Source organism: Pristiophorus japonicus, chromosome 6 (genome assembly GCF_044704955.1).
Source record: "Pristiophorus japonicus isolate sPriJap1 chromosome 6, sPriJap1.hap1, whole genome shotgun sequence".
Lineage (NCBI taxonomy): Eukaryota > Metazoa > Chordata > Chondrichthyes > Pristiophoridae > Pristiophorus > Pristiophorus japonicus.
The window spans coordinates 51779835-51798385 of NC_091982.1; the positions used below are offsets into that span (position 1 = coordinate 51779835).

Sequence of the window (18551 nt, forward strand, 5' to 3'; positions counted from 1 at the left end):
GAATTAAAGAAGGCTAACTTTGAAGGTATGAGGCGTGAATTGGCTAGGATAGATTGGCGAATGATACTTAAGGGGTTGACAGTGGATGGGCAATGGTAGACATTTAGAGACCGCATGGATGAACTACAACAATTGTACATCCCTGTCTGGCGTAAAAATAAAAAAAGGGAAGGCTATCAAGGGAAATCAGGGATAGTATTAACGCCAAGGAAGTGGCATACAAATTGGCCAGAAATAGCAGCGAACCCGGGGACTGGGAGAAATTTAGAACTCAGCAGAAGAGGACAAAGGGTTTGATTAGGGCAGGGAAAATAGAGTATGAGAGGAAACTTGCAGGGAACATTAAGACGGACTGCAAAAGCTTCTATAGAAATGTAAAGAGAAAAAGGTTAGTAAAGACAATCGTAGGTCCCCTGCAGTCAGAATCAGGGGAAGTCATAATGGGAAACAAAGACATGGCAGACCAATTTAACAAGTACTTTGATTCGGTATTCACTAAGGAGGACACAAACAACCTTCCGGATATAAAAGGGGTCAGAGGGTCGAATAAGGAGGAGGAACTGAGGGAAATCCTTATTAGTCGGGAAATTGTTTGGGGAAATTGATGGGATTGAAGGCCGATAAATCCCCAGGGCCTGAGGGTCTGCATCCCAGAGTACTTAAGGAGATGGCCTTGGAAATAGCGGATGCATTAACAGTCATTTTCCAACATTCCATTGACTCTGGATCAGTTCCTATGGAGTGGAGGGTAGCCAATGTAACCCCACTTTTTAAAAAAGGAGGGAGAGAGAAAACAGGGAATTATAGACCGGTCAGCCTGACATCGGTAGTGGGTAAAATGATGGAATCAATTATTAAGGATGTCATAGCAGTGCATTTGGAAAGAGGTGACATGATAGGTCCAAGTCAGCATGGATTTGTGAAAGGGAAATCATGCTTGACAAATCTTCTGGAATTTTTTGAGGATGTTTCCAGTAGAGTGGACAAGGGAGAACCAGTTGATGTGGTGTATTTGGACTTTCAGAAGGCTTTCGACAAGGTCCTACACAAGAGATTAATGTGCAAAGTTAAAGCACATGGGATTGAGGGTAGTGTGCTGACGTGGATTGAGAACTGGTTGGCAGACAGGAAGCAAAGTGTAGGAGTAAATGGGTACTTTTCAGAATGGCAGGCAGTGACTAGTGGGGTACCGCAAGGTTCTGTGCTGGGGCCCCTGCTGTTTACATTGTACATTAATGATGTAGATGAGGGGATTAAATGTAGCATCTCCAAATTTGCGGATGACACTAAGTTGGGTGGCAGTGTGAGCTGCGAGGAGGATGCTAAGAGGCTGCAGAGTGATTTGGATAGGTTAGGTGAGTGGGCAAATGCATGGCAGATGAAGTATAATGTGGATAAATGTGAGGTTATCCACTTTGGTGGTAAAAACAGAGAGTCAGATTATTATCTGAATGGTGACAGATTAGGAAAAGGGGAGGTGCAACGAGACCTGGGTGTCATGGTACATCAGTCATTGAAGGTTGGCATGAGGTACAGCAGGCGGTTAAGAAAGCAAATGGCATGTTGGCCTTCATAGCGAGGGGATTTGAGTACAGGGGCAGGGAGGTGTTACTACAGTTGTACAGGGCCTTGGTGAGGCCACACCTGAAGTATTGTGTACAGTTTTGGTCTCCTAACTTGAGGAAGGACATTCTTGCTATTGAGGGAGTGCAGCAAAGGTTCACCAGACTGATTCCCGGGATAGCGGGACTGATATATCAAGAAAGACTGGATCAACTGGGCTTGTATTCACTGGAGTTCAGAAGAATGAGAGGGGATCTCATAGAAACGTTTAAAATTCTGACGGATTTAGACAGGTTAGATGCAGCAAGAATGTTCCCAATGTTGGGGAAGTCCAGAACCAGTGGTCACAGTCTAAGATAAGGGGTAAGCGATTTAGGACCAAGATGAGGAGAAACTTCTTCACCTAGAGAGTGGTGAACCTGTGAAATTCTCTACCACAGAAAGTTGTTGAGGCCAATTCACTAAATATATTCAAAAAGAAGTTAGATGTAGTCCTTACTACTAGGGGGATCAAGGGGTATGGCGAGAAAGCAGGAATGGGGTACTGAAGTTGCATGTTCAGCCATGAACTCATTGAATGGTGGTGCAGGCTCAAAGGGCCGAATGGCCTACTCCTGCACCTATTTTCTATGTTTCTATGTCCAGCAGAAGGTGAAGAGAGAGCATGAATGGACTATCCCTGCTGATTTTTGAAACTGTAGCATGAAGTATCCCAAATCTTCCATTTTCTCCAAGATGTCTAGCCAATAAAAAAAAACATTGTCTTTAGCCACTTAACTTGAAATGTTTGTGTGGCAAAATAACAGGCGCGTTGAATTTTTGTGCATCAGTGAGTTTTGCTACTTTTGTTGATTCATCAGAAAGAGAGCAACACTCAACGACTCCCGTCAGCACAACAAAAATGCTTCTCTCTTTCCCAACTGGGAGGGGAAAGAGGGACGATTTTGAATTTCATCAGGAACTATTAATGAATCAATCATTTTGTCTCGGTGGCACCAAGGCCCAGCCACCAGGTTGTAGTTAATCTCTATCCAAGACTGAGCTACACTGGAGACAGAAGTCAATGGGGGCACGGTCACAAAACATGGAGCGATAATTGTTCATCATGCAGTCAGTGATATGGCCAGCTTAAAGCAAAAATGTAACCTTTCAATGGTTGCAGGTACAACAATATGATTTATACACACATTCAAGGCTGAGTTGGATAGATTTTTGGAGTCTGGGGGGGAAATCAAGGGATATGGAGATCGGGCGGGAAAGTGTTGAGTTCGATGATCGGCCATGATCTTATTGAATGGCGGAGCAGGCTCAAGGGGCCTTAGGGCCTACTCCTGCTCCCATTACTCATTTTCTTATTCCCAACACATGGGATCAAGTCAGGACCAGCACATCAGATAACAATAATCCACGATATCCAAATTACGAACGCCTAGGACAGCTATATCTATCCAATCTCGTGAGGGATGAGTTTGGGTTACAAACCAGGGGGGCTGTTAGCAGTATTCATCATCCGGCTTTCCAAGGGATGATGTCATTGGGGTGTCTGCCCTAGCACCAGTGGGATGAGGGAGTGGGGTGGGGGGGTGGGGTTAAAGCTTGCTGCTCTGTTATGGGGGGTAACCATTCTGGCTGAAGATGCCTCAAAAATTCAAAGATTCCATACACCCTACTGTTGTCAGGCAACAGACATTTGAAGCAGAGTTGTTTTTTTTGAACGGTTACAGTTTAAATTTTTAATAACTTTACGTTAATGGCATGAGTGTTTATTGATCAACTTATACGCACATATTTGGGATGATTGCTGGATGACTGTACTGACATCTCCATAAGTTATCAGAATCAAAGAGCATAGTTTCTGATCTTAAAACAGAGTGTTGTAGCCAAAACATGTGCCCAGTTTACATCACAAACTTTGACGCAGGTATGAAGCAGTAAAGTCGCTGCTCTGGAATAAGGAGGCTGCATAAATCACCTCAACAAAATGTACACCAAAAAATGCAAGAAAAATTCCTTGCCCGTGTGCGGGCTTCATGCCATTTTGTATTGGTGCCTCTTGGTACAATACTTGCATACCTTACTTTTGCGACATGAGCTGGCTTCAAGATTTTTTTGTTAAGGTGAGCCCAAAAACCCAGCTGCAACATAGTGTCTTTCTCTGGCAGTGCCTTCTTTGTTTGAAATTGTATAAACTCGACCATTCCCAAGTCGTGGTCTCCCACTGATTGTACTACATGCCACCTCAACATAAATGCCAGCTTCATCTCCACACTTTTCAAGTCATTTCCACGGGAGTAATAGTACAGTACGGGACAAAAGCCTTTAGTAAACCCAAATGGATTCGCTCGACTGTCTTTAAGAGGCTTAACGACCGTAACCTTCCATCTAGCTTTAGGAACATAGGGAGGCCATTCAGCCCCTCAAACCTGTTCCACAATTCAATTAGATTATGGCTAATCTGCGACCTAACTCCATTTACCCAGCTTGGTTCCATAACCTTTACCCAACAAATATCAATCTCAGTTTTGACATTTTCAATTGGCTGCCACCTTCAACAGCTTTTTGGGGGAAGAGTGTTCCAGATTTCCACCACGCTTTGTGTAAAGAGGTGCTTGCTGACATCATCCCTGAATGGCCTAGCTCTAATTTTATGTCCCCCTTGTTCTGGACTCCGCCCCTCCCCCAACCCCCCACTCAATCATTTTACTTTTGTCTCTGACTGTTGACTTGAAATAATGAATTTTGTACATGCACTGTGGGTCCACTTGACTGGAAACTACCGAGTATGATCACACAGAGCTCTTCACGACAAGTAGCCCTCCTACAACACACACACACAGAAAGTTTGAATGACTTCACCTGAGCCAAACATAGTGCACTAGTGTAAGACCACTGTAGATATCTCAACGGCCCTTGCAGTAGCAATGGTCACACGACTGGTATGCATACCAAACTGAAGACCCACACATTAAGGGGATCAAAGGATATGGGGATCGTGCAGGAAAGTGGAGCTGAGGTAAAAGATCAGCATTGATCTTACTGAATGGTGGAGCAGGTTCGAGGAGCCGAATGGCCAACTCCTGCTCCTATTATGTTCTTATTTCAAGCTTGTAAGTCGAGGGGAACCTTCTCAAGTGGATTATCCCACAACCAGGGCACTTAGTGCAACAACATGGACATGGACCTGAATGTGTCATCTGAAGGTCAGAGACATAGGCAATTAAAAACAAAGACATAATCAAATCTAAATGACTTAAATATGCCAGATTTTAAAAGAATTAACACAAGCACATCACTTAATCTGCAAGAATGCATTCTCCCAACTGCTGTCACAAATTTATCCCATTATAATTGCTCTGTAAATTACCAGCAAAGATTATCAAGCCAAGTTTAATACAATTCCTGTAACATCATACTGCGCTATTTTTGATCGCCAGTTTAATTAAAATAATTAAGTATTGAAAATTGTAATATATACAGAGAAATATTAAAGCTTGCACTGCTGACTTTTCTAAAGTGCTCAAGCTTATGAACCCCTTTGATTAGATTACAGCCCTGTAATTCACTTCCTAACCATTCTTCTGTCATCTTTAATGCCATCTTGCTCTGCTTACCCAGAACTGTAGCTTGGAAATGACAGCGAACAATGTGATCTTATAAAAGTTTTATGCATTTATATCCCATGCCTATTTTAACAGAGCCACTAATCCATTGAAAATAAAGGTTTGGTGTGAAGATATTGTCGAGAGAAATTTAATGCGAGCGCATTAAATATTCATGTTAAGGTCATTTCCAGACTTTTAATTTTTTTTTAAAATCTTCATAGATTTGATAGTAAGGTGAAGACTTGGCTGGCAGTGCATCCCAAATCCCGTAAGTACAGAACCCAGTCACATACCTGCTTTCTAGTCTGAGCCCTTGCAATCCGCAATCGCCTGGCAGAGTAGAAGATGAAGTAACCCACAGTAGCAGCAGTGACGACAAAAAAGGAAACCGAGACAAAGAAGATGGAGTACTGGCTCATCCACGGTCCGTGCTGCCTCCCAACTTCGATCACCATGGAAACGGCAACACCTTCCCTCACCAGTTTGAAAATGTCACTGCCTTTGAGGTTGCCAATCATTACTGCAACCACGTTGCCAGTCCCTGTGAAACAGAGATACAATAAGCATACTGCACATTTTCTACAGCGGGCCATTAGCATCAACACGTGGAGGATTGCGACAAACTCCAAGGATACATTCTAATACAAGACAAGGCACACAGCAATATTAGGTTCTATAATGTCTATATGACATAGGCTGGCTCGGACACGATGGGCTGAAATGGCCTCCTTCCGTGGTGTAAATTTCTATGACAGGTAATGGGCAACCATGACACGATAAATACATAAAGGCCTTATAAGTTGGTTTTATCATATCATGGCTCTGAGATGCTTTAACACCTGTAACAAGGTTTCGGCTGTATTATACAAATCATTCTTTTCCCCTTTTAACTGAAAAAAATCAGTTGAACATTCTTTGTGACATCACTTAGTCATTTGTACTAGTTAAATCATTAATTTCTCTTAGTTATTAGTTTTCTATGCAAGTAATGTAAAAAAAACCTCAATAGTTTCCCATGACCATAACTGGTTCAAAATAGTCATGAGTCTGCACTGGCTAGATTTTGGTTAGATAACTTAGTTAACTGAAATATATTCAAGGCTGAGATAGATAGATTTTGAGAGTCTAGGGGAATCAAGTGATATGGAGATCGGTCAGGAAAATGGAGTTGAGGGCAATGATCAGTCATGATCTTATTGATTGGCGGAGCAGGCTCGAGAGGCCTTATGGCTGACTCCCAATTCATGTTCTTAACTATTTCAGGGTATATCGAGTATTTTTTTTTAAACGGAGATTTAAAAACAATGATGAAAATTTGATAGCAGTCAGACTTGTGCTAAAAAAATGCTAGGATTGCCTGAGCTCCAGTAGGCCGAACTAACTAGCAGTAAACTGTTTGCAATTCACCACTAAATTGGCAGTCCTAGGAGGCTACTGGGCTTGGAAATGAAGCATCGCATTAGGATAGTAGAGGTTATTCCTGTGAGTTTGAGTGTCCGGCGCCATTTCCAGGACTTATTAGAGGGAGTTGTACCCACTCACATATCTGACTGACTGGATGTAAAATTTTTCTGTTCTCTTTGTTATAGAAACATAGAAAATAGGTGCAGGAATAGGCCATTCGGCCCTTCGAACCTGCACCACCATTCAATAAGATCATGGCTGATCATTCACCCCAGTACCCCTTTCCTGTTTTCTCTCCATACCTCTTGATCCCTTTAGCCGTAAGGGCCATATCTAACTCCCTCTTGAATATATCCAATAAACTGGCATCAACAACTCTCTGCGGTAGGGAATTCCACAGGTTAACAACTCTCTGAGTGAAGAAGTTTCCATCATCTTAGTCCTAAATGGCTTACCCCATTATCCTTAGGCTATGTCCGCTGGTTCTGGACTTCCCCAACATCGGGAACATTCTTCCTGCATCTAACCTGTCCAGTCCCGTCAGAATTTTATATGTTTCTATGAGATCCCCTCTCATCCTTCTAAACTCCAGTGAATACAGGCCCAGTTGATCCAGTCTCTTCTCATATGTCAGTCCAGCCATCCCGGGAATCATTCTGGTGAATTTTCACTGCACTCCCACAATAGCAAGAACGTCCTTCCTCAAATTAGGAGATCAAAACTGAACACAATATTCCAGGTGAGGCCTCACTAAGGCCCTGTACAACTGCAGTAAGACCTCCCTGCTCCGATACTCAAATCCCCTATCTATGAAGACCAACATACCATTTGCCTTCTTCACCGCCTGCTGTACCTGCATGACATCTTTCAATGACTGATGTACCATGACACCCAGGTCTCATTGCACCACCCGTTTTCCGAATCTGCCGCCATTCAGATAATATTCTGCCTTCGTGTTTTTGCCACCAAAGTGTATAACCTCACATTTATCCACATTATACTGCATCTACCATGCGTTTGCCCACTCACCTAACCTGTCCAAATCACCCTGCAGCCTCTTAGCATCCTCCTCACAGCTCACACCGCACCCAGCTTAGTGTCATCTGCAAGCTTGGAGATATTACTTCCTCAATTCCTTCATCTAAATCATTAATATATATTGTAAATAGCTGGGGTCCCAGCCTGAGCCCTGCGGCACCCCACTAGTCACTGCCTGCCATTCTGAAAAGGACCCGTTTATCCCGACTCTCTGCTTCCTGTCTGCCAACGAGTTCTCTATCCACGACAGTACATTACCCCCAATACCATGTGCTTTAATTTTGCACACCAATCTCTTGTGTAGGGCCTTGTCAAAAGCCTTTTGAAAGTCGAAATACACCACATCCACTGGTTCTCCCTTGTCCACTCTACTAGTTACATCCTCAAAAATGATACCGTTAGTGTCTGAATCCGAGCATCATTTTAATTGATATACCTCATTATTGAAGGTCACTGGAGAAATACTGTGGTATAAAATCAGACATGCATTTCGAATGCCCTCTGTATGTTGACAGTGCGTCTGAAGCACATTGTTAAAGCTTTGGCTGAAAATGACCAAACAGCATTAAAATTTAAATCATCAGCCTCCCCTCATGGTTCAATGATAGCGCACCGTCTGGAATAGTGCCGAGCACATTCCTTGAACTCAGTTCTCAAGTGAGGGGATGGGGCAGCAGTTGCATGGCCTTAATATCCGGAAAAGGATGGGGGTTTGAGGGGGAGGGAATAGAAAAAAAAAATCAGTTCTGGTCCCTGCTTCGGATTGCTATCCATAGACTACTCCTTCAGGAAATCATGCCCATGTGGACATCAAGTGCGGACAGGGTTGCTATACTCCTCGTGGCCAGCTGACTGGCTCGGCTCACGCGAGAATGAACCCTCGATACCAGCTTCACACCAGAAACGGCAAAAGCAGAAACTGGGGAAGAAAATCTGAATCATCCAAAAGGGATCATGGGAACATAGAAAATGCTAAAGGAAAGAAGACCAAGGTCCTGTTCGTTCGTTGGTAGTCGCATGATATAACAAGTTGTTAACTAATCATGCAATCAATGTCTTTCAATTAGTTTACAACAGACTCAGACGTGATACGAAGAAAAACCCTGAGTGTTGGGGAGTTTTGGGAACCATAGATCCAAAGTCCCCTGTTCATCCCAATCACACTTCCACCATCTCCCTAGACAATCTGGTCCGTAGATTGACCATCGCTCACTGAATGGATCAAATTACTCAGGGAAAAAAAATCTTCATACAAGTAGAAAAACTGAATATAGATTACCAATCCCAAATTAATCACAATGAACGAATATAAAAAAGATTAATAAGGATATCTTGAAGTAACAAATTAAGAGTCCAACAGATTAAACATGCATCAGATTGTAATTTACTGGGCTTATCCTGGTGAGCTTAAAGGACTCCGATGGTCAGATGAGTGCAACTCTTATTGCTGGTAGCGATCAGATTCAACCTTTGTTTATGGCAAAGTTCCACCCCTGCTCGCACAGCCTGTCACAGCGCTGGTAACAGCCTCTCCCTCAAGCTGAGAACATATGAAGTTGTCTGGGCCCTTTCTCTTGTAGCTTTGTACAATAAAAGTCCATCTGGCCAATTGCACAATGCAAAGAGAGAGAGAGAGGGGCAGGCTAAAGAGTGGGATTACGCAATTCTGTAACCACCATCACTTGCTCCAGAAAGAAAGATCTCATACTTATATGCCGCCTTTCGGGGCCTCAGGCCATCCCACGCCACTTTACCACCAAAGTAGTAATTTTGAAGTGCAGTCACTGTTGTCATGTAGGGAAATGAGGCAGCCAATCAGCGCAGAGCAAGCTCCCACAAAGAGCAATGCGATCAATGACCAGATGATTTATTTCTTTGTAATGTTGATTCAGGGATAAATGTTGGTTGGATACTGGGAAGAACTCCCCTGCCGTTTTGAAATCGTGCATTTATACATAGTGCATTTATACAGCACCTTGAACATATATCTTCCTTCAGAGATATGAAGTTCCTTGCGGGAAGTCTTGAAAACTAAGCCACTTTGTGAAAGGTGCAAGAACAAGCAAGCGTGAAGTATCTTTATTTGGCAAATCCAACATTATGCCTTGAAAGTTCTGAGTGATTACTGGTGCTCGCCTGTTCCACTTCCTTACCACCAACCTAGTCCGTATCTAAACCCTGGTGGATGAATGTTTACCTGCAGTGAAGAGATATCTTCGGTGATGCCTGACTCCAAGAGCCTCCAACCTAGCCTCTTCCATGCAGTCCCATCCTGCTCTTCATCTCAAAATAAGTGAATTCCCATTGTGAAACCAACTTCTGGCACACGCTGAGTAAAAGGAGCAACAAGACTCTAGACCCAACCCCGCAAGTACTACAAAAACCGCCTTCAGTCACAACACACAAAATGGCCTCCTCAATGTGATATTCACTCAGACATACTTTACAGCAGCTCTCATCACCATTCGGCTTGCCGGTCCAAATGGCCTTCCGTGATGTAACCATTCTATGATAATAGATCAGTAATTATTTGAGGAAGAAAGAGAGTGTAGGGGATAGTCATACCCACCTCACCCCATCAGGTCAATGGCAGATAAGGTAATCTCTGACCACTGCCTCGTATCGCTCTCCACCCACTCCCAACCCTACCTCCTCTGGATAAACTCTCTCCCGACTCTCTTACAATTGCACTTATTAACTCTCAACTATCCAGCCTTTGGCTCTCCATTCACCATGACATCTGCTCAATCACCCCCTCACCACCATCTTTGATGCCCTAGTCTCTGTTAAAACAGGGATGAGGTGACTCTCTCACCTTGGCCATTGCCCCTGGTACAGTCCTGATCTTCGCTCCCTTAAGTCCAAGGGACATGGACTTGAACGGATATGGTGGACAACTGGTTTAGCCATTCACCGCCAGATCTAGCTGGACCACATAAAGCACCATCGGGTCCCGCTCTTGTCTGCCAAAATCACTCGCTATTCCAGAATCATTCTGGAATGTAAAGATAAACCCTGGCTTCTATTCTCCATTGCTAGCCTTCTTTTAAAACCCCTCTTCCCCAGTCTCCACCCTCACCTCAGACAATAAGTGTGAGGGGCTCATGGACTTCTTTGGCTCCAAGATTGAGACCTTCCGTTCGGCTGCCTCTGCCCTACCTGCCCCTAGGCCACCGGGCCAAACTTCCCCCTGACCTCGCATCTTTTTCCAGCTTCTCTCCGATCTCCCCTCATGACCTTTCCGAATTCATCCTATCCATGAGACCCACTTCCTGCTCCCTTGACCCTCCAAACTGCTGACCAACCAACTTCTTTTTCTGACTCCCATGCTATCCGACATTGTTAATGGTTCTCTCTCCTCAGGTACTGACCCCCTCTTCCTCAAATCATCCTGCTCCTCAAAAATCAACCCTTGACCCCACTGTGCTTTCAAGTTACCGCCCTCATCTCAAACCTCCCTTTCCTCTCCAAAGTCCTTGAAAGTGTTGTCACCTCACAAATCTGTGCCCATCTTTCACGCAATTCCATGTTTGAATCCCTGCAATCTGGTTTCCGTCCTTGCCACATTGCCCTAACGGCTCTCATCAACGACACAAATTACATCCTTTGTGACTGTGACAAAGGCAAACTATTCCTCCTCGTCCTTCTTGACTTGTCTGCAGCTTTTGACATGGTTGACCACTCTATCCTTCTCCAACGTCTCTTCACTGTCATCCAGTTGGGTGGGACTGCACTCGCCTGGTTCCATTCTTATCTATCTAATCGTAGCCAGAGAATCACCTGCAATGGCCTCTCTTCCCACTCCCGCACCGTTACCTCTGGTGTCCCCCAAGGATCTGTTCTTAGCCCCTTCCTATTTCTCATCTACACGTTGCCGCTTGGCGATATCATCCGGAAACAGCATCAGTTTCCACATGCACGCTGATGACACCCAGCTCTACCTCACCACCAATTCTCTCAACCCCTCCTCAGTCTCTAAATTGTCAGACTGCTTGTCCGACATACAGTTCTGGATGAGTAGAAATTTCCTCCAATTGAATATTGGGAAGACCAAGCCATTGTTTTCGGTCACCGCCACAAACTCCATTCCCTGTCTGAGGCTGAAACAGACCGTTTGCAACCTTGGTGTCACATTTGACCCTGAAATGAGCTTTCGACCACATATCCGCAGCATAACGAAGACCGCCTATTTCCACCTCAGTATCACCGCCTGTCTCCACCCTTGCCTCAAGCTCATCCGCTACTGAAACCCTCATCCATGCCTTTGTTACTCAGAGTTGTGAGTATGTGGAATTCTCTACCACAGAAAGTTGTTGAGGCCAGTTAATTAGATATGTTCAAAAGGAAGTTAGATGTGGCCCTTACAGTTAAAGGGATCAAGGGGTATGGAGAGAAAGCAGGAATGGGGTACTAAAGTTGCATGATCAGCCATGATCATATTGAATGGTGGTGCAGGCTCAAAAGGGCCTAATGGCCTACTCCTGCACCTATTTTCTATGTTTCTATGTTACCTGTATTAGACTTGACTATTCCAATACAAACCTGGCTGGTCTCCCACTTTCTACCCTACATAAATTAGTGGTGATTCAAAACTCAGCTGCCCGTGTCCTAACTCGCACCAAGTCCCGCTCACCCATCACCCCTGTGCTCACTGACCGACATTGGCTCCTGGTTAAGCAACGCCTCGATTTCAAAATTCTCCTCATTTTCAAATCCCTCAATGGCCTTAGACTTGTGAATAGACTTGTGGTGGGCCTTAATGGGAACAAGCAGTTTTATATTTGGGAGGAGAATACAGGTGTGGTGATTCTGTGGCAGATTTGAGGCTGTAGCCCTGAAGAACCCTATTTGCTCTGCGTACTGCCCCAAAATGGGGAGTAATTCAGAGAAAATCCAGGCCGCCATAACTCAGACCTCCGTAAGATCGCCCAACTCCGCCCCAGCCTCAGCTCATCTGCTGCTGAAACCTTCATCCTTCCTTTTGTTACCTCTAGTCCCCACTATTGCAACACACACACCTGGCCGGCCTCTCACGTTCTACCCTTCTGTCAGCCGTGGCTCAGTGGATACCACACTCACCTCGGAGTCTGAAGGTTGTGGGTTCCAGTCCCACTTCACGGACTTGTGCATGTAAATTTAGACTGACACTCCAGTGCAGTGCTGTGGGAGTGCTACACTGTAAGATAATATGTTAAACCGAGGTCCTGTCTGCTCTCTCAAGTGAACGTAAAAGATCCCATGGCACTATTTTGAAGATGAGCAGGGGAATTATCCCCGGTGTCCTGGCTAATATTTATCCCCCAATCAACATAACAAAACAGATTATCTGGTCATTACCATATTGTTGTTTGTGAGAGCTTGCTGTGCGCAAAATGGCTGCCACGTTTCCCACATTACAACAGTGACTGCACTCCAAATGTTCTTCAATGTCTGTAAAGCACTTTGAGACGTCCGGTGGGCATGAAAGGCACTACATAAATGCAAGTCTTTCTTTCTTTCTTTTCTACGTAAACTTGGGTCATCCAAAACTCGGCTGCCCATGTCCTAACTCGCACAAAGTCCCGTTCACCCATCACCCCTGAGCCCTCTGACCTACACTGACACCCGGTTAAGCAACGGCTTGATTTTAAAATTCTCATCTTGGTTTTCAAATCCTCCTTATCTCTAATCTCCCAGCCCCACAACCCCACCCCCAGCCAACCGAGATATCTGTGCTCTTCTAATTCTGCCCTCTTGAGCATCTTTGATTATAAATCGCCCAATTATTGGCAACCAGGCCTTCAGCTGCCTAGGTCCTAAACTCTGGAATTCCCTCGCTAAACCTCTCCACTTCTCTCTCCTCCTTTAAGACACTCCTTAAAACCTACCTCTTTAACCAAGCTTTTGGTCATCGGCCCTAATTTTTCCTTATGTGGCATGGTTTGTTTTATAATGCTCCTGCAAAGCACCTCGGGTCGTTTTACTACTTTACAGGTGCTATATGAATACACGTTGTTGTATGTTTTAGTAGTGTTTGCTGCAACGGGCTGAGGGGTTACACTGCCACCTCAGGAGTAAGCAAGAACAACAGGCAGTTAATGCAATGTCAGTGTTGAAAAGGATTAACTGTGATTGAAAAGGCTGCATTAGAAGGAGCAGCTTGCGGCAGCCCGGCCCGGAAATCGGCACGGTCCCAGCCTGCATGACCATCAGCAGGCCGGGGCCATCAGAGAGAGCAGTGTGCAGCGGTGCAGGAGGGCGTCGGCTGCGAAGTCAGGTCGCTGATTGCAGTGTGGGCGGGCACAGCAGGAAGGAGCGGCGAGAGATTGTAGCAGGAAGTGACCGGGGCCCAGGAGAGGCGTGAATCTGGGGCCCAGAAGAGGCGAGGGCCCAGGGGCAGCACGGGCCAGCCCACACTGAGACATGTGCACGCACTAGGTCGGGCAGAAGTGGTCCCCAGTCGTCTTGGGTAACCCTTGCCACTGGACCAAGACCTAGCTCTGTCAAGCCCGTGTGGTGGCTGGTGTGCAACGGCCACCACACGTTAAAAAAATCCAAGCACAGGCATCTTCCACCCTTCAACATGTAGTTTGGGACCTGGAATATTACGTCCTTCATTGAAACACCTGTGAACTCATTCCTTTTTGGCATGGAAGCAAGTCATCCTCGCTTCGAGGGACTGCCTGTGATGATGATGAGCGTTACCCAGGGATTCCAATGCACTAAACTCAAATAATTTAAAAAAAAAAATTTACTTAATTGACGAATCGTATTGATCAGAGATCAATCAATCAATAAATAAATAATGTGCGAGTAAAATATGACACGGTGTCACATATAGGCGGAAAAATAAAGTCCATAAAAGGAACAACCGATTGAAACTAAATAGGCCCACAAAGACCGTGCTTGTTAAGGAAACTTCAATCAACCGTCTTGTCGTCTTGGACCCCCTTGCCACTGGACCAAGACCTTGCTCAGCTAAGCCCCTGTGGTAGCCGGTGTGCAATGGCCACCCCACATTAAAAGAACTCACGCACAGGCATCTTCCACTCTTAACATGAAGTTCGGGACCTGGATCGTCAGGACCCTCATGGCCCTCGACGACTGTCTGTCCCACCTGCGACAGAGACTGTGGTTCTTGCATTGTACTGTACGGCCACCTAAGAACTCATGCTAAGAGTGGAAGCAAGGTCTTTCTCGATTCCGAGGGACTGCCTATGATGATGATGATGCATAAACAATGTGTGGTCGGTTTTACACAGTTACAGTAAAATAGCTTTCAAGTATTCAACAGTGGCTGCGATCAAGGAAATTTCATCACAAACGGAAAGAAAAAAAAATGTTCAGCCTCTGACACAATCTCAAGCCAACCAATTGTCACAAGGGCTTCACTTGCTTAATAGTCAGTTGGTGTTCAGTAATTCCTGTTTGTCTGAGAACTAAAGTTAAGCCCGAGTGAAATTTTCCACTTTGGTAAGAATATAAAAGCAGAATTCTTTTTAAAAATAAGAGTGAGAGACTAGTAAATAGGATTTGGGGGTCCTTGTACTTAAATCAGAGTTATTAGCATGCATGTACAATAAGCAATGAGGAAGGCAAATTGTATTGCCTTTATTGCAAGGGGGTTGGAGTAAGGAAGTCTTGCTATAATTATACAGGGCTTTGATGAGAGCACACCTAGAATACTGTGTACAGTTTTAGTTTCCTTATCTAAGGAAGGATATACTTGCCTTAGAGACGCTGCAACGATGGTTCCCTCGATTGATTCCTGATTTGAGAGGGCTGTCCTATGAGGAGAGATTGAGTAGAATGGGCCTCTGCTCTCTGGAGTTTAGAAGAACAAGAGGTGATCTCAATGAAACGTGTAAAATTCTGAGAGGGCTTGACAGGGTAGATGCCGAGAGATTGTTTCCCCTGGCTGGGGAGTCCAGAACCAGGGATCACAGTCTCAGAATAAGGAGCTGGCCATTTAGGACTGAGATGAGGAATAATTTCTTCACTCAGAGGATTGTGAATCTTTGGAATTCTCTACACCTGTGGATGCTGAATCATTGAGTATATTCAAAACTGAGACCGCTAGATTTTTGGGCACTCAGGGAATCAAGAGATATGGGGATCGGGCGGGAAAGTGGAGTTGAGGTCGAAGATTAGCTATGATCTTATTGAATGGTGGAGCAGGCTCGAGGGGCTATATGGCCTACTCCTGCTTCTTATGTTCTTCAACTGAAGCAGCTCACTGAACCTGAATATTCAAACACACCTCGGTTATCAGTTTCGCACTGAGCGGATGGAGTTTCCATTCCAAGTTTCAAATAATGGTGTCTTACTTCCTAATGATCTACAATTCCACACAAGGTCAGATACACCACACGTTGGTGACTGTTAATTTTACAACAGCATGTCTTGCTCAGTTTTCAAGAGTTCAGCTTTTCACAGTTGGCACCGTCAAACCAATATTCAGAGTGGCTTTTATGCTCGACAAGAATGAGAGAGATTGAATTCCATGTAAACGATCCAGTGGTGTTTTTCAATCAGAATAAATGACACTCAGAAGTTCTGGTATATTCTGAAACACAAAGTAAAAGAAAGTCTGGATTTTCCCACAATACAACAGTAACTACACTCCAAAAGTACTTCAGTGGCTGTAAAGCGCTTTGAGACATCTGGTGGTCGTGAAAGGCGCTATATAAATACAAGTCTTTCTTTTTTTTTTAAATGACCATTGGTTATCACTGGTATGATTTGCAAGGGTTGTAACCAAATTCAACTAATATGTCTGGACAAGCAACAAAATTGACACCAGTAAATATCAATTCACATAAATACTTAACCAAAACCTCAAATGGAGTCCCTTGCTTAGACCGTGTTCTCCAGGAAGCTCCCCTGCCTACTGTTACTCTCCTCCACACCCCTTTGCGCTCAGATCAGGAAGAGAGAGAATTTCCAACGGAAGACATTAAACTCTGCCGTCCTCTTATACCCCATTTACCTGGTTACCGATGACAACTCAGCAGATGAAACATTTACACACCTCCTTGAAAACATAAGAATTAGGAGCAGGAGTCGGCCATACGGCCCCTCAAGTCTAATCCTCCTTTCAATAAGATCATGGCTGACCATTGACCTCAACTCTACTTTCCTGCCCGATCTCCATATCCTTGGATTCCCCTAGAGTCCAAAAATCTATCTCTCTCAGCCTTTGTTTTCTCTAACCAACGTCAAGTGTTGGTTTCAGGTCAATACCATCCACGCAAGTATAAACCAGTATAAGATTCGAGTCAGTATAATTTAGGAGCAGCTTCCACAACGACCCACCAACTATCACCCATATTATGACAGACATGTGGCTCCCCTACAGCACATTCCAGCCAGCAACTGTTGTTCAAAACTAACTTTCAAAAGGCGATCGGATATATAATTGAAAAGAAAAGATTTGCAGGGCTATAGGGATAGAGTGGGACGAACTGGATAGCTCTTTCAAAGAGGGTGGTGGGCCAAATGGCGGCCTCCTGTGCTGCAAGATTCTTTGTTGGGCTCCAATGTTCCCTTTAAGCCGGCTTTTAAATTGAAAAAAAAACACGGAGATTTTGAAATGGGAAGCCCGTTATAGGGGCCACGCAGCTCCCAAAAAATTACAGGGAATATTACTGGGTTCCCCTCCCGAGAATTCCCAGTTCAAATTGAGGCTTCTTCTATATGGGCCTTGATCTAGTGTGGATTCCGAGGGATCTCCATCTGTGAGCTACCATCTGCCATTTACACTAGCACATCCGGCACCTTTATCTTGGCAACAGGCCTTGCACACTCTCCACTTTGCTATCCTCATCTGCCGTCCAGACACACCATGGCGCACCATCTTGCCGCCTGGAGGAGGCGGGGGTCCCCAATGGAGTGCTCTCTACGCAGGAGTTCTCATTTTATTTATTGGGGACTTGGCCTGGAGGGTGTTGCACGGGGCAGTCCCGTGCAATCGTTTTTTTAAAAGTCGGTTCACGTACTCCCAGGCCGCCTGTAATTTCTGCGGTCTGGAAGAGTCCGTGTTCTATGTTTATGTGGAGTGTGTCAGGTTGCAGCCCCTGTTCCAATATTTGAAGGAGCTGCTCCTCAAATTCTGGTTGCACTTTAGTCCCACGCTCCTGATCATTGGGCATCCTGTGCGGAGGGGAGCGGGCAGGTCAGAAGGCCTCCTCATAGGACTGCTCCTGGGCATGGCCAAGGTAGCCATTAACCGGTCCAGGCAGCGGGTGGTTGAGGGGGTCATTCAGCCCGACTGCTTGCCTCTCTGCCACGGCTACATTCGCGCCAGGGTGTCCCTGAAGATGGAGCATGCAATGGCCACCGGTACGCTCACGGCCTTCCGCGAGAGGTGGGCGCCTGAGAAACATAGAAAATAAGTGCAGGAGCAGGCCATTCTGCCCTTCGAGCCTGCACCACCATTCAATAAGATCATGGCTGATCATTCCCTCAGTACTCCTTTCCTGCTTTCTCTCTACCCCTTGATCCCTTCAGCCGTAAGGGCCATATCTAACTTCCTCTTGAATATATCCAATGAACTGGCATCAACAACTCTCTGCGGTAGGGAATTCCACAGGTTAACAACTCTGAGTGAAGAAGTTTCTCCTCATCTCAGAACAGCTTCCTTGCACCCCATGAAGCAAAACCCCTACCTCCCACACCACATTTAACATTCTAATCTGCTTATCCCTACACCAATTGGAGTATGGCTCATGTAACAATCCAGAGCTTATTACCTTTGAGGTTCAGCTTTATCATTTGGACCCAAACCCCTCCAAACTCTTTCAGCAGAACCTCATTCCTAGTTCTACATATGTTGTTAGTTCCTACATTGTCCACAACTGGATCCTCCCCTTCCCACTCCACAAGTTCTGACCCTGAGCTGCCCCAGGGAGAGGGCAGTGTGTGATGTCCCTGTGGGGTGCAGTATGTTCAGTGTCTGACCCTGAG

The 18551-nt window shown here is 45.0% G+C and overlaps 1 protein-coding gene across 2 annotated transcripts in view; it reads right to left on the reverse strand.

Moving 5' to 3' along the window:
• Positions 1 to 18551, reverse strand: part of LOC139265660 (E3 ubiquitin-protein ligase RNF128) — a 195459-nt gene that overhangs the window by 60537 nt on the left and 116371 nt on the right. For both annotated transcript variants that reach the window (XM_070882861.1, XM_070882859.1), the window contains exon 2: positions 5459 to 5706. In XM_070882861.1, coding sequence (XP_070738962.1) covers positions 5459 to 5706 — 248 coding nt within the window. The remainder of the gene's footprint in view (positions 1 to 5458; positions 5707 to 18551) is intronic.